The 17,621-nt window shown below is 38.5% G+C and overlaps 1 protein-coding gene across 1 annotated transcript in view; it reads left to right on the forward strand.

Moving 5' to 3' along the window:
* rab2a (RAB2A, member RAS oncogene family) overlaps positions 1–17,621 on the forward strand; it is a 37,061-nt gene that overhangs the window by 3,605 nt on the left and 15,835 nt on the right. Inside the window, exons 2-4 of the mRNA XM_084732241.1 lie at positions 9,643–9,714; positions 12,063–12,130; positions 15,184–15,266. Of these exons, the coding sequence (XP_084588367.1) occupies positions 9,643–9,714; positions 12,063–12,130; positions 15,184–15,266 (223 nt within the window). The remainder of the gene's footprint in view (positions 1–9,642; positions 9,715–12,062; positions 12,131–15,183; positions 15,267–17,621) is intronic.

Below are 17,621 nucleotides of genomic sequence, written 5' to 3' on the forward strand. Positions count from 1 at the left end.
TTATATTTTGTTCTGCATAGAGGAGGCAGTTTTTGATATAACCTTCCCTAATCCCACACTGTTTGGCCATGTTCCGTCTGGCCGTACCCTGACTCACATTGGACCAAGAGACACGCCAGTGTGCTCAGAGATATAACTGAAGAGTAGATCTCCCAAAAAACACACATTATCCAAAAAAAATTCACAGCAGTAACAGAATCTTTCCAGTTGTAGTAATTTTCATTTACAAGGGCAATAAGCAAATTAAATTCATCTCAACAAATTAAAAGATATTGTTTTTCTGGAGTTACATTAATAAATATCATTTCCTTTATCTATATTTTCATTATTACCTTTGTCCAACTTTCAGTTCCCAAAGCTGCAGGCCTGCAAATGTCTGAAGCAGCACTCAGTTTTGTTGGAGGATGTTTGCTGAGACTGGATCATGTGATTTCTGTCAACAAAGACAGCGGTTGGTTGCTGGTTGACATGGAACATGCATAGAACATGAACACACAGATCATATTAGGGCAGGAAACTACCCTATAGAGTGTGTGTATGTGCATTATTCAGTGTAATGACATGATGTGAGCAGCTTTTGATGATGAATGCAGTTAGAGGGATATTATCTGTCTAATTGTTTACTTAGGGTAATCTAGGCATGAAAAAGCAGTCTGTCACGTTCTGTTAAACATGGGACTAATTCTTTAATCTAATGAGAGTTAAGTGAGTTGTTTATTCCAAATATATTCTGACACAAACCTCATAGCTTAGACAATGAGAGAATTTGGAAGATTTTTTTCAAAGGTAAAAGCAAAGGGGAAAAAAAAGTGTTGGAGTAATTTATGCTGGAGTGAGAGCTAAAAATGACCATACTGGTAATGTTCTTAGAGTCTGAGCTGTTATCAACAGACTTTTGATTTTTTTTTACCTTTTAGGCCGAGTTGATTAAAATCTTAGAAAAAAAAAAAAAAGAAAAATTTTCGTCATTTTTGACTGATGGTTTACCATTGCTCTTAGTCAGAGTTTGACATTAACTATGGCATTGTAGGTGGTCCCCTGAAACCTGACACACCAGGTGGTTTGTTTCACAGAACCATCTGGGATGTCGTCCTTAGAAACTAGGGCAGGCACTTTAAAAAAACACAGGCTAACTTCAATCAATTAGACCAAACTCTTGAAGAGAGAAAACATCTTTTCCATGGAGAAAAGCCTTCGTTGTTGTTCTTGGCTCTTCTTTTAATGAAGAAATACTCTCCAGTTCTGATATAACCGATGCTATCAGAGTCAACACTAACCTCTTTAGGAGCCGCCATCGTTTGTTCAAGACGAGTCGCTTCCATGGATGCTTCTCCCTGTCCTGACACCTAAAACCACGCCCGTAGCTGCTAGTAGTCCCTCTTAGAACACTGATTGGCTGCACCACTTTTGGTGTGGACAAAAATGTATAACTTGAAGCCTGGCAAGATATTGCCCATCCAATCGCAAAGTACGGTCCCCCGTGGCTACCAAGTTTGATCACCATCCTGCGAGCCTTCAGCAACACAGGGTTACAGTTCCACAAACATCCTAATACTTTCATGCCTTGTAGTTGTGGTCACTGGCTAGCTATCGATGTGTTGGGGCTCTTGAAGAATGGGTTTACTAAGCCCACTCTGCTAATGTGATCATTACATAAGAACCAGAAACACAAAAGGCAGTTTAGGAGAAAACAAATCGGAACAAAACTTTAGGAGTGAAAACGTTTAAGTAGTAAGAATATGGCACATCTAGGGATGCAGCGTGTACTGCCAGTTTCCTCAACTAGCCGAGAAGTCTAACTTGCTTTTCGTCTGAAACAGTGCCTTCAGGAAACTGTACTGTACTCTGGCCACCAAGTGTAGGGAATTGGTGGCCCATCGTGCCAGTACTTAAACATATGATGCTGTCTGTTGGGGGGATGTTAATGATTAATCATTGATTGATTAATATCTGTTAGGAATTTAAAAAGAATTTAACATTAAAAATTCATTAACTGATAATGTATGTTTTGTGCACAGTTTCTTTGGAGCTCACTGGTCTTCTGCTGGTTTGATTAGTTAGTTGACTTGTTAGTGTAGAAATGGCAACATTTTTGACATTATTTTGTTTTGTGGAGCCACTTGTTGAATAAGGACAGACAAATAAAAGCAGGCTCTATGAGCACGAGCCGAATGATTAACTGATAAATCAGTTAACATTTTCAACTATCAGATGCACAGAATTTGCTGCCTTAGCCTGTCCTTTCTGTGTCAAATACATATTATTATGTTACAATTATGCAGTTATAATCTAGCTACGAATAATAAGCTATTAAAAAATAAAAAGATTGGTGGCATTTGTTGGATGGAGGTGTGATTGCAGAAATGTTGTAAGTAATGTCTCACATTTTGTCCTACATGATTACATTTAATATTTTAATTAATTCTTTTCATTTTGTTTCTGTTTGTATTTTGTCATCATTCAGCACCCGTACATTATTATCTAACCTGTCGGGTTCTTATCTCGCCCTCCTGCAGACTAATGGAGATTCACTGTTTGTTACTTTGTTCAGCCAGGTGTTATTGGTCCTACATTATCTGAGGCTAGTCCTAGCCTACAGTAGATTGACATGTTTGAGTTGGGAATGTCGATTTATATGCAGATATCTGCCATGCTGAGTCCTCATTTTCGTTATCCAACAGGCTGAGATAGTTTGAGGTGCAGAAGAAGATCTCATCATTGACTCATCCAGTTGGCTTAGATTTGTGATAGCACACTGCACTCAGAGAATGAGGAAGATCCAGTGCCAGCCAATCAGTCATGCAGATGAACATTTAAAGGGTTGATGCACAGGCCACATTTTCACTTCTTGACTAACACCTTTATACAACTTTTTTTTTTAATTTGCTGTAGTTTTGTATTAAGGTTTGTATTTTTATCTGGTATGAGTTGCCTCTCTTGTACTTGTAGTTCTTATACCGCATACCTCAGTTGTTCAGTAGGCCCTTGAACTAAGTAGGTGAGTCTGTGTGAAGTCTGGAATGTTGTTGTTGTAATCCAAAATATTCCTATTCATGTCACTGTTTTTCTGGTCATTTTAAAACACCCACAACAGCAGAAGCTAATAGTGCAGCCAGGATTTTTAATGGAGACACTGATTCTCAATCATTGATGTTTTCTGAAACATAAAATTTGTTAATGGTATAGAGGTTAAAGAAGCTTGCTATATAATCACTACACCCTTAATCTGAGTCTAGCTGACAAACTTTGCCTTCTCTGATTTCCTGTCAACTCTCTGCTGTATGCCTAATTTAGGCATCTAGCAGTAAGGTTAGAGATTGCAGCCAACTGAAAACTGCTCACCTCACCCTCCCCTTCCAAGTGTGTAGGAGAAACTATCGTAACCACGAAAGACAGTAGAAACATGGTGGTGCAATATGGCAGCTTCCATTTAAGAGGACTCCTCTGTAGATATAAATGGCTTGTTCTAAGGTAACAACAACAAAACAAGTCATATTTCCAAGTGATTAAGTACTAACTAAAACATACTTGAAAATATTATATGCCATGTCTGCCATCTTTTACCATTTGACCTTTAAAACCTATTCTGTATCCCATTCAGTGTTGGTGGACTTGAAAGAGACTGTTTTATGTGATGATATGACAAGGCGGCAGCTGGGAGTTATGGAATAAAAATATTGATTAAACCGCCCTGGTCAATAGAAGAAAAGATGTTTTAGGTTGGATTTTCTCTTTCTCTATAAGCCTCCAGCCAGCCTGTCCACAGATCTGGTTGGCAGAAAGACAGACTGACTCCGAAAGAAAATTATAGGCCTACTCTCTGTGCATGTTTAAATCTCCAAAAATAGACTATGTTCTATGGAACACTGCCTGTAGGTTTGCAAATTTCCAGAGACTTGATACTTTTTAAACTGGTGTGACCCCTTTCTCAGAATTTGGAGGTGCATTGTGGATCAGTGATAACTAGGAGAAGCACAGACACTGCTCTGACTAAACTTTCTCAACAGGAGCCTTCAGGATACTGACAGCCGGTGGTAGTTTGGTGACGGTCTGTAGAAAATTACACTTTTCTTGGACAGTGTTGCTTCTAATTGACTGTTGCTACATTCAGTGTAATATCTTTGGCTAATACCTGCTTATACAGTGTTTTTCACAGTACTTTGACCACCCATCATTGTAGCATGCCTCCTTGCCATATGAAGGGTCTAGCTATATAATTCAGTGTGTTAATTAGCAGTCTGAGTAGCTAATGTAGTTAGCTCAGCACACTACACTATTAATAACCAATAGGAATAATAACTGAGCCTTCCATATGGTATGTGTGGCTTAGTAGTTGTCATATGACCTGAGTCATACAGATCAACTGTGCTAACTGCCTAGTGGACAAAGTGGTTTCTAAATTGTTTTTCAGGGTCAGCATTGTGTTACTATGCAACTAAACTCCCTAGCTGGACTTTGACTTCCAGTCTCAAAACTACATTAATACCCAGTTAAAGCACCACAAGGCCCCAGTCCCCAACTGTCCACCACAAGGACAACTGTCATTTGGCAGCTCCAGTGTCGTGGCTGGAGATCGATTGCCATGCTCGAAGGCGCCTCAGCAGTGGTTGGTGTAGGAGGACAGTTCATCTGGGCTCTTCCTGTCAGATTCCTCAGCAGGGATTGCGGTGCAATCTGCTGACCTTGCTACGCTTCATGTTACTGCTGTAAGTGAGCAGAGCAGTATCTCACTGGCCTTCTGAGCCCTTCAACACACCCACAACACCAGCCATTAGCTGATGAACAGAAATGAAGTGAAACCACCTGTAACACCCAGCCAAAATGGGGCTCTTATTAATGCTTCATTATTTTAATAGGAAATACTGGATTGTTATCATTGACTTTCCACCCTGAAAACTTTCCACTAAAAAATACAGGGAACAGTCAAGTGCTTTTCCTCTAAATTCAGCACTGTGTTTTAATCCAATGATATTTGGATTTGGATTCTTTTGCTGATTGTATTGATTATCATTAAATTGAATTTCATTTTTATTTATTTTTAGCCACACTTTAGGGCTGTAATAATGACAGTGTCAGTCCAATGGTTTTCACTTCCATCAGTTTAGTCCAGAGTATTTGGATAAATGTTGGATGGATTGCCAAAAAATTGGTCCAAAAGAATTTTGGTGACCATCTAGTTTATAATCTGGTGCCAACAGCAGGTCATAATTTCAGTTTGTCCAATACAACGGTTCATGCCGAAATGTTTGCAAAATTAGTGGCATTCACATCAGCCTCAGGTGTACTGTGTGTTTAGTGCTTGTTAGCAAATATTAGCATAGTAAAGCTGCATTTCCACCCAAAGTACCTGGAGCTTTTACTCCCAGGAAGTACTTTTCAAGGAACTAAAAGGTTCCTTCAGCCTGTGGTTGTCTGCGTTTCAACTGCAGACTAGAGATCAAATCAACTGCAGTTCCATCACATGTATTTGAGATGAGGGACCTCCTGTGATGACAGGCCTTTAGTCCTGTTTAAATCTACCAAGGCTACTTATCTCTTTATTACTAAAGGGTGATAATAATTCCACATAACTATCTCTCATACATGAAAGAGCTGTTTATTTTTCATCAGCCTACATGTTCTCCTCTGAAAACCCCCACCTCTTCACATTTCTGCTGTTCCACAGCAAAATGTAGTTTGATACTCTTAAACCAGATCTTTTTAATGGTCCACAGTGGAACATCGTGCTCATGGCTGACTTTAAAGTTTTTGTCAACATTTTTGCATAATTATCGTGTAGATTTGTATTTAGAGCAGCGTGGCAGGAAGGAAGCAGAATGCTTGCTGGTGCTTATCTAATCCATCCACATCTATTGAATCGGACTGTTGCTTGCTTAGCCAGAGGAGCTAAATTAGTCACCTGTCAATCATCCAGTCAGCCTGTTCTTTAACCAATCACCTGGCTGACTATTAGTTTTTTCATAGCCCAGTGGGTTTTTCCCCGTTTTGAATGACCTCTATGTGATAAGAGCTTTTGGTGTGGTGAGGCATTCTTGCCTCAACTGGAAGCTGTGGGAAAGAGCTTGCATTGTAACATAACATACATAGTTTTCCACTAATTATGACTATGATTGTAGCCACTCTCATCATTCGAAGGCACAGCGGGTTTTGATTGTGGGCTGCTGTAGACAGTTTGCTCACACTCTTTTACCACAGGCGTCACGCTGTTACCTCTTGGCTAGAAAAAGGAAGCAGTGTTCCACTACAATGGCATGTTAATTGTATTGTGACTCATTTTGTTAATTGAAAAAATATAGAAAATGGGAGCTAAATTGCTCAGAGTTAGCTCTGCATTTGTCATTGAGCCTTGGTAGTAGTTCCAGGTGTCTGTTGACTGTGCACACTGTGACCGTAACGGAGGTGACGATGACATGATTGTTACACCACAATATAGCTGCCCTCTTCTTGATCCCCCCCATCTCCTATCATCATCATCACGCAATCCTTGCCCAGCAACGCCGCTGCAGCCTGGCAATGGTATCCCTTGGAAACCGTGAAGGAGGAAGACCACGTCCCTCTCTGTCACCTCCTTGAATATCTGTCAGTTTCTCTTTCTGGCCATCTCATTAGCATCATTCTCTTTTCTTCTCGTCTCACCCCACCCCCTCCTCCCATCCATTGCTTGTTGATACCAGGGGGACTTTTTTCTCCCACACATACCTAAATGCGCTCCCTACCCTCAAACCTCTGAATGCTCATCCTAGCATAAACCCAATAACAATTGTCTTTCTTAAAGGTTGCACATTGAAAACTGAAGCACATTTATATTAGATTGAGGTGAATATGATTTATTTCACTTTTTACAAAAAAGGAAACATCTTGATCTCAAGTAGACACAACAGTATTTCCAAAGCAACCTCAGTCCAGTCCATTAGCCCAACACATTCAGCTGCAGCACTGGTCAGTAAATAAGCTTACTCTTGGACTCGACGAACCTAAAACGAGGCTTCAGACATCTCAATCAGTCAAATTAAGTGATAATTTCCAAAAGTTAAAGTCACTTTGATACAAAAAATATTTTTTGTTGCCATCCCCTGGGCCTTTTTATCTATAATTTTTTAAATGAATTTGTTAATGATTCAGTTTGTAAAATGTCACGAAGTAGCCCACAATGCACATAACAGGCTTGTGCAAAGTCTTGAAACTGAAATGCTTAATTTTAACCATAATGTCTTGGCTAGGAATATGCATGAATTCAAATATAAACCTACTCCTTGAAAAATGCTTGATTTTCAACAGTCTGGTGTTTCATCTATACTCATGGGTGAAAAAGTCATGTAAACCAAAAATCTCTTTAATATTTGAGATGAATTCTATTTATTTGTTGTCTCCAGGTGTCTCACACCAGATGCAGAGCTAGATCGACTGACATGGCACTGAAGTGAAAAGGGGGTGTTTTTCTGGTTTGTTTTTGTTTCCGTTCCGCCCAGCGTCACAATTTACATGTGATGATAAAGACTCTGAGAGTCTAGAAATTTTATAAATAAATAACTGATGGAAGACACTGAGTTTCTGAGTAACAGAAAAGCAGTAAATCCTCTCATTTGAGAAGCTGAGACCAGAGATGTTTTTTTGATAAATGGCTAAAAACAATCAGAGATAGACTAATCATTTCAGCTTTAAATCTGGCTAACATAGACTGCTGAAGCACCATCTAGGCTTTGACTGAGCTTTACAAAGCTTTTTTGTACACATCAAATACTACTGATTTCCACATCTCTATTGCGGGATTTGCAGCCCGTTAGAAAAAAGAGGATCTTTTCATGGCCATTATAGACAGGAAAATAATTACGCTGACCAATAATTCAAATTTAAATCTCAGTATACAGGATTTGAATATTATATTACAACAGATTTCAAATGTGGAACTTCTGGAGGTGTAGGAGAAATAATTCATCTCTAAAAGCATAATTTGGTGTGATTCCCAGTCACTAAGTGTTGTAACACATTGCACATTACATTATGCATACTGATACTGAAATTGCTTTAGAAGCATGGGTGCATTTCATTCTGTTACATGTATGCACATGGATGGGTATCGAGTTTATCATTTATTTGATCCGTAGTCTGGCTCAGCGGCTGCGCACTGCAGGTTTAAGCCTGCCATTGGTTTCTTGGTTTCAGTCTGTAAAGTGGCGTCCACTATCTACTTTTCAAAGCCCCTAGAAATCAACAACCACCAAAACCTCCCAGATAGCAATCTACATACTGAAAATGGCAAATTAGCACCTGGGTCACTAATGAAAACAAGCTAGCAGCTGTTACCTCTTCTTTTGTGGGGATTTAAACATTTTAATGCCACGGCTCACCTCTCCATGTGCAACTGTTCCACCAAAACAAGTTTATTTATTTCTAATTGGTTATCTCTCAGTGTTAGGACAGCTCACACCAAGTGCAAACATAGGCTACTGAGCATATATACCTAGAACAACTGGACTCAATGTGGTGAAGTGCTCTAAATCTTTCACAGGAAACTTGGTGACAGTGTTGTGACAATCTCCTGTTTCGTGCTGTGTTATTTTCCCTCATCAGGCAATGAGGAGCATGTAATCTCTTAAGAGATATAAATAATCTCTAAAAACTTAATTTGGTGCGTGTTGCAAGGTATTGCAACACATTGCTCTTTGACTTCTGGTAATCACATTACGCATACTGAAACTGAAATGTTATCATCTTCAGTTCAAAACAAATGATGAGCACACAAGGTGGAACAGGTTGCACTTGAGCTGCGGCCACACCAAACTTGTTTTGTGTGTTTCCAATGCTTGTGTGTTTGTTTTTTAGCATGTGCCAAGGAAATTGTTTCTGATGGTTTCTGAGAATCTGTTGACTCTCTTAACACATTTCTACAGAGATATTTAATGCTGCTATTAGCATTAGTTTTGACTTTATTACATTTGTAGGCATCATCATCTGACTTTGTAGTCCAGTGATCCACTGCTCTGTTTGTTTTGTTTTGGACTGAATTATTAATATTGATAAATGACAATAAGTGAACTTATGGAAATGGATTTTGACACCTCTTGACACGACTGTAATCTTAGTCCATCTGAGTGTTTGTGGATGTGTGGCTGTCTGAAGTGAAGTCATGTGTAGTAGTGTTAATAATGAGCAGATTCACCAGTGACACCAAGATAAACAACAGTGGTATTATACATACAAAGGAGCCAGCTGGTCAGTTAGCTCGCTAACAGTCTGTTCAGGTTAACAGAGCTGAACGAAGCTAGGTTGGAAAAATAGTGTGTAAACTCCCTGCTGGGGTTGTTGACCTGCATGATGACTTGAATGTACTCATATAAAATTTTAATGAATTTTAAGTATTAGTCATTAATTGCTGTTGTAAATTTGCAGCTTCCTGCAGAGTGTTGTCACCTACAAACAACTGAGTGTCTCTGCTGTGCTGTGTGGGAGTTCAAAGCTAGAAAAACTAATAGATTTTATAATTATGGTGGTATGTGTGGTATGTTATTCACAGCACATGAGCCTTTGAACATGAATCATGGATTGTGTACGTTTTCATGTGCGACTCTAATCACTGTTCCAGGCTCGCTGCATTAGATCTTCTTTAATGTTCGTGTGCTTGTGTTTGTGTTTCATTTTCAGGTGTGGGAAAGTCATGTCTATTACTACAGTTCACAGACAAGAGGTTTCAGCCAGTTCACGACCTCACTATCGGTAAGAGTGCCTGTCCTCTACACATTCAGCACTACATCACTACAAATATGTTCATTTAAACTGATAGAATATCATCATTATTTAGCATTTATTAATTACTTATGCCAAATTTTCACAAACTAAATACAGAGTTTCTGCAGGTTGTTAACAAGTCTTAAAAAGTCTGCCATCAGTCTGAATTTTAGGCTTAAAAATGTCTAAAATACAATGTTGATCTTAAAAATTTATTAGATTATGAAGTTAACATTACTTTCGAAAAGTTGCATTAACTTCACTCTTACTTTTTAATATGTTTTGGGGTACAATTTGCATTGATCACACTTTAAAAACTACAAAATTAAACCAGCATGGAACCAGTAACAGCTAATGCAAAGTGCAGTCACGTAAACACAAATTAAAATAGTTTTTCTTAATGTTTCATCCAGTATGGTTAAGTGCAATTTGAGTACTTCATCTTGGGCTTTGGGAAACACTGATCGACCTTTTTCACCCTTGTCTGACATGGACAGATTTATCAAAAAAATTTAAATAAGCGTTTGTTGCTGGCCTACAAAATCTATAGTCTGCTATTGTCTTTAAAGGCAAATATTAGGGAAACAATAACACAGATTGTTATGAACAACTGTTGTGAAATATCAATTGTATTCAATTGTATTGAAATATCAATACTTATTATTGCCTTGTCATTTGAACAGCTGTATAATATCTCTATAATATTCCTACAGATAATTTTAAAATCATCTGTTTGGACATCCTGCTGGGACAGTGGTCACATACTGTGTAACAGCACCTCTGTCTTGCCATCTCATGCTGTGCACACTGGCTTAAAGCTCTGTTAAACATGTGCTTTGTAAAGGAGCCACATCAGAAAGACCACACCTGCTTAAACATACTGTATTACCAGGCGTTGTCCTCCTGATGTGGCAGTAAAGAGCACCACTGGACATATTGGATGAGCCAGCATTATCATCTGATTTTTGCCTGTCATAGCTTGATCGGTTTTGACGCATATGTTGGCCAATAAATAACAAAAAATTGCAGCACGTAAATGTCAACGATGGGGACATTTAGAGATATGGTCACAAATGTCACTCGTTTCACACCTGTTTTGTAAAACTGAAACAAAGTCTGGTGCATTTACCTGTTCTATTTGGTTCATATAGGCTTCTGTTAAAGCTGCCAAACAACTGAACAGAGACCACCTGATGAGGGGGTGTCACTTTGAGCAGACTCTGGTGTGGTTTGTGGTGTGAAAGCAAAGCAGACTAGCCTCAGGACTGTGTGAGAATAGATGTGTGATTTTAGCATCAAGTCAGCTAAGCTACTGTCACATCCACCTGTTGATCATCAGCTGTTAAAAAAAACAATCTGCTGATCAGTGTAAGTGATGGAAGATTCATGCAAGATTATTTGATACAAAATGCCTCATTTTTGACCTGTTAATGTCTGTTCTTCACAGTTTATGATTATTATCACTCTTGGCTAATAATGCTTATGAGCATTATCAGCTGTTTTTTCATATGCACTCTTTATGACACCTGCAAAAATATGTAAACGTATTAGATCTGCAACAATGAATCAATTAATCAATAATTCGCCATAGTTATTAGATTAATTGCCAATTCTTTTATAATCGATTACTTGGTTTGAGTCATTTTTCAAGAAAAAAGTACATTTGAGGACGTCCTCTTGGGCTAAGGGAAACAACAACTACTTGATTAATTGAGAAAATAATCAACAGATTAATCGCTAATGGAAATAATCGTTAGTTGCAGCCTGAAAACTTATTAAGGCCTGACAGATACTAGATTTTTGTGGCTGATGATGATGTTAGGGAGTAAAAAAAAATTCTGATATCCACATATCGGCCAATCAAGCAATAATCCTGTAAATATGCTTATCAAACACTTGTTACCTGTTATCTGTAGTGGAGGCAGGGGATTGAAAATTGAAAAATGACTGTTTCAGGGCACTGAAACACTAAACTTTCACTGGTATTTTTAATAATGATGAATAAATTTAAATAAAGAATACTTAAAATTGTTTTTGTAGAAGTATCAGTATACATAAAATGTTGCCTATAAAACAAAAAATGTGCATCATGGTCTGTCAAAAAAAGTTTTCATATCAGCACATATCTGACAACATATCCACTGATACTGATATAGACCAAAATAGCTGTGATGGGCTATTATCAGGCTAATGATATCAGCTGACCGTACATACATATCTGTCTGGCTCTAAAACTTCTACAGCTCATTAATCAGCAGCAGGACTTTTTGCTTGAGTCAGTATCTAATTGTTCATAATACACTTTCTTCTTTTTGTGCGTGTGCTTGTTTGTCTAGGTGTGGAGTTTGGAGCGAGGATGATCACTATAGATGGCAAACAGATCAAACTGCAGATCTGGGATACGGTAATATATCTGTTGTATGGCTTCCCTCATTGTGGTGTCATAACTGTAACTCTGTAAAAACACCTGAACAAATCTAAACTGAATGGCCTAAATGCAAGGCTGTAAATTAATGCAGGCACTAGAGGTCTTAAACGTTACCCTGTGAGTCTATAATGACCCTGTTCAGTTTTTTTTAAGTTAGCTTAATTGTGATGTAAATATGAATCTGAAAACGTCTTCCAATAGCTCATTTTGATAAGTGAATGTGAGTAATTGTTAATATTACTTGAGCTTGAAAATAATACATATATCAGTACATGCTCTGATAAACAAGAGATCTGGAATGAATTTTAGATTTTGATGAAGATATTAAAAAACAGCATACATGGAGACCTGTTACTGAAGATGACAAGAAGGCTCATTTCTAAATGTTTTACTCATTTTGTCAACATTTTTCCTGTTTGTCTTCATTTTTTACCTTAATTTTTTGCACTAAAAGAACAAAACAGGCCAGTGTTTTGATAAAACCCAGTTGAAGAGAGAAATGGAACCTTTTAGTATTTATTCATATTTGATAAATAACATATTTGATTCATAATTATCATGGTGAATATTTCACTCATTCTTGAAAACTGGCACAAAACTGTAGTTTGAGGGGGTTTTGATTTTCACTCTTCAGACATGTTATGGTTGAGACACATCTGATCCTAATATTATTTCATGAAATTGAGTTTCCAGTGCTTGTGCAGGATTCTTGACTTTTTTTTACACCAGGAGGTGAGACAGGGGTCCTACTTTTTTTCCTGATCAAATCATCATTGTAATCATTATCATTATCATTTTCAAAGGTAATTATAATAGCACATTTTAACACCTCTGCTATCAGTAGGTATTGTTAGTTGAAGATTTTGAATCCTTGTCTGGGACCAGGGTGTTTAATGGCACAGAGCAAGTCTGCAAATAAATAACATTAAAGCAGACCAAAACAATTCATAAATTACTTACATTTCATATATAAAAATCCTTGAGGGATACATTTTCACCAAAAAATTTAACGGGTTTTTTGGGGGGTGGGACATGATTTGTCCCAATTCTCAAGAATGGGTGATTCATATAAAAACGAATCTTTAATTAACAACCTCTCATTGCGCCTTTCTTTCCCCACCTCCTCTTCTGTGTTGAATCTTCCCTTGGGCTTATCACATTTTGCATTCAGGTCAAGAAAAAGTTGTTAAGAAAATATAGGGCCTGTCATGATGCCCACACTTGTGGTAGTTGCATTTAATGTGTTCACTTGTGTAAAATGTTTCTGGTAACTGCTACAGTGCACATACAAATACACAATACATGACTCAGTAAAGTTCAGGTGCTGTGTTACTTTCATGAGCAAATAAGTTGGATCAAGCATACAGTGTCAGTTACAATCAGATGACAGTAAAAAAAACATTTAATTTTTTTTTTCACTTTCCAATAATGTGTGATTATTCTTAATAATTAAAATTTCATTGTTCTTTGAAAATCTGTACTTGCATTATAATGCTACTATATTGTCATTATATTGTGGCATAAAATGGTGTCAAACAGAGCAGTTACTGTTGCAGGCCTAGGGGCAGACCTGGAAAATGATGGAATAGACTGAATACTGGGATTCTTGTACATGCAGTTAACAAGTTGGCCAGCAGGTGGAGTTAACGCTCCATGAAAGAAACACTGCTCTGTACATGAGCGGAGCAGTGACAAGAAAAAGGCCCTGGACAGTGATGCTGTCAGTCGTGCTCCCCAAAACTACTGCAGGTTCTCCGTCCTACCAGCTAGTAAACTGTCTCCACCTGGTTGTCCAGCTGTTAAAGTCCTTGATGAGATGGTCAAAAATAAGACCAGCAGGGCTCGCTGATTTTTACTGGGCTTGTACAAAACTCCACCATCGCCAAATGGCTGGAAAAAGCAGTGGGATCATTGTGTAGGCTGCACCATATGAATGAGTGTGTGTGCATGTATGTGTGCTTCTGCACACAAGCACGTAGGCCAGATGGCAGACAGACACAGTGTTCCCTCTCTTTCACCCTTATTTATCATTTATTCACTAATAGCATTACTGACTGGTTGACTGCTCCCTGACTGACTACTCCAGAGGCCGTCTAAGTGGCTGTTTGGCTCACTGACTGACTGAATGGGGTTCTAGCTGACCAGCTAACTGGTTCAACAACTGACTAGTTCTCTGACTTGTTGACAAGCTGCTTCATTGACCAGCAGACTCCTGGGTGACAAACCTGGCCCAAACCAAGCCCAGTCCTCTGACTTGCTGAATGATTCACCAACTGACTGTGTTACTGACTGTCTGGTTTTTCAGATGAGGTCAGAGCAGAGCGGAGCTGCAGCTGCTAGGATAGAGTGCTGTTTTGTTTTCTACTCCGGCCAGGACGAAACACAGACAACATTGTTACTGTACATCGGACAGAGACAGAGGATGAATAGACATGGCGGGGGGGTGGTGGTAAGAGCGCTAGATGCTGAAAGGAGTGATGGAAAGAGGGGAGGCCCGGGGATTCATAGAGGAATAATGAAAAGATGAGTGATGGAAGGTAGAGACAGTGGAGGTGAGACAATGAGGGTTAGGCCTAATTCTTAAAGGGGGAGTGAATGAACGAGGTGAACACACTGCATATATGACAGTTGATGCTACAGGTTTATTCCATGTTGTTCATAAACAGGGAAACTGTAAGTTTGACACACAAGCAGAGAGAAAGAAAGGGATTGTGGCAGATAGATGGAGAAAGAAAGAGAGAACTCCATTGTATCCAATTACAAGCTCTGCTCTGTCCTGTCCTTCTCGCAGACTGAAAACCAGGAGGCAGACTCTTTTAGAGAATCAGGACTGGTACAGACTAAACAGACTCATAGATAGCCAGGACTGTTGCAGGGATGACCTGTTAAACTGAAAGATGAAGTCTGTGAGTCAGACTACAGCTCGACCAGGGGCTGTTAGAAAACCAAAGGATCAGCAGTTGTCTGTGCTCATTTCAATTATTCAAATTCCAATTTCTGTGTATTAATATATGTATGTGTCTCTGTAGGCTGGTCAGGAGTCGTTCCGGTCCATCACCAGGTCTTACTACAGAGGAGCAGCAGGAGCACTGCTAGTCTATGACATCACAAGGTAACGTTGGATGCTGGGTTGAGAAACGATGATAAGACCACATGTGTCCTGACAAAAGCTTAAAGGGACAGCTCACCCCATAATCAAAAATACACATTTTTCCTCTTGCTTTTAGTGCCGTTTAGTTCCTTCCAGATTTTTTTTGGTGTGAGCCTTCTCAAATTACCCATAGTTCAGCCTGTCCTATTACTAGCACCACTTTCCTAACTATGTGAAGTAACCACTGGCAAGTTGTTAGCATATTGTGAAAGGGCAAATATTGTAAATTAGCATGATGTTTTTGAGTTTTTAGTAATCCTGTTGCTCTGTGAGGCAGCACTTAAGCACAAAGTTGCATTGAAGTAAATGTTAACATCAGTGTGCTAACAATAATGATGCTAACTTTCTGATGTTAAACTTGACTTGCTGATGCTTCTAGAGGATGAGTCGGAGGATCACCCAAAGCATTAGAATTTAGCATGTGAGACAAGGATTTGATCATATGTGTAGATATGGCTGGAGCCATTTTTCTCTGTTGCTTTAATAAGACAGAGAACAACAGGCTGATTTGAGTGTCATTTTAGTTGGCATTATCACAAGGACAGAGGAGACTGACCTTGATTACATGTAGTATATTTACCTGTAATGTTAGCAAGGAAGTGGTCAAATGCTTACGTTAGTTTTTGTTTAATGGTAACTAATGGGTTATCAAATATGTTGTTTAACCTTGAAATATGTCCCAATGTCCCTTTGGAATTTCATTCTCCATTGTCTTTTCAGCTGCTGATCAGTCAGGAAGCGGTGAAATGATAATATTTTGCATATTCCCTGCATTGAGATGACATACCTGCACTGTGTGCACATTATTCATTTTAAAAACAGAAGAAAAATATCCTATTTTATGTACCTAGGACTTTTTTCCTCTTTTTGCCATGGTATTGAAAGAGGTATTGAGTTATTGTTTTTGTTTTTTTGAAATACCATAATTTAAAATTCTGGTAACCATACTTGCAACCTGGAACACAGCACTACGAAGTGACCCTTTAAACAGCATTTGAGGTTCTCACCCTGAGCGTGACATCAGAGGAAAAAGGGCGGCATGCATTCAGAAAATGAGTTTGCTATTTCCATAGACTCACTGATGTAGTTAAACTATACACAGAGTAAATATTACGTCTGAATCTTGTTAAAAAGGTATAAATGAAGGAGGTGGTATGCATCTCGTATGCATTTACACTTAACTCCTTTGTGATTGGATAGCTCTCTGATCTACCAAGACACATGAATGATTAAGTGTAAATTGGGTATCAGCTGCCTGTATTCCCAAACCCACTAGCAGCAGATCAGTGTCTCCATCCATTGAAAGGCCATGATCCAGAGCAAAATATATTGACAGCTACTGGCTAGATTAACAAGAAATTTAGTATTGATCTTCATGCTCCCCAGAGGTTGATTCTTAATGATTTTCATCACCTTGTGACCTTTTGCCCAGCTCTGCCATAAGGTCAGAATTTCCCCTTCACCAGCTTCCTTTAGGTCAAAAAATGTATTTCCTGATGTCGCTAAATTTTCTGTAGATATTCTTGTTCTCCAGAAGAAGGATCCTGGGTTTCTTAGCTCAAACCTAATCTGCAAATGCACTCACTTGACTAGTTCATTTTAATGAGTATTGTTGGGGACAGTTGACATTACAACTTGTGCTTGAGGACTGTAAACTAGAACAAAAGGCCAATGCTGATTCTCATTACTGAAAACTTTCCAGATAATGGTGTTATAAAGTGGGAAAGGTTCATGATATCAGTAGCTTATAGCCTAGAGTCTGTTAGTGCCAGCTGCCCTGCTTCCAAGTGTTATTTTTAGCCCCATGGGTGTATTTTTATATTCCTGCACAAGCCACAATTGTTGTGCATTAGTTGTCACCCTGTTGGCTGTATCATACAGTATATTGGATTATATAAAACTCAACCATGAACTGAAACATCTTGGATTGTATCCTGACATGTTGCTAATGTTGACTCGCAAATAAAAACAGAAAATGCCAAAGAATTCAACTATTAACACTTGTTCAGTTATATGACGTGAAGATTTGATTGCTCAACTGCCTACAAACACATTCACATCTGTATTTGTCTACATCAAAACCAAAGCAATTGTTACTGAAGCCAAAAATATTATCATTTTACAGAAGTGGAAGTCTTTTTTTCAGTCTTTTGTTCAGATCCACCAAGGGAGGAGCATTCAAATAAAAATAGCTGTTATGCCACTTAGAGAGTAACAGACTTGTCAAATCCAAATTCCCATGATAGGTGGAGGAACAGGCAAGATGAGGTGTTTCTGTAAGCTTAAATAGTTGGAAACATTTCAAGAGGAAGCGAC

Source organism: Lutjanus erythropterus, chromosome 12, assembly GCF_056507025.1.
Source record: "Lutjanus erythropterus isolate fLutEry1 chromosome 12, fLutEry1.hap2, whole genome shotgun sequence".
NCBI classification, from domain to species: domain Eukaryota; kingdom Metazoa; phylum Chordata; class Actinopteri; order Lutjaniformes; family Lutjanidae; genus Lutjanus; species Lutjanus erythropterus.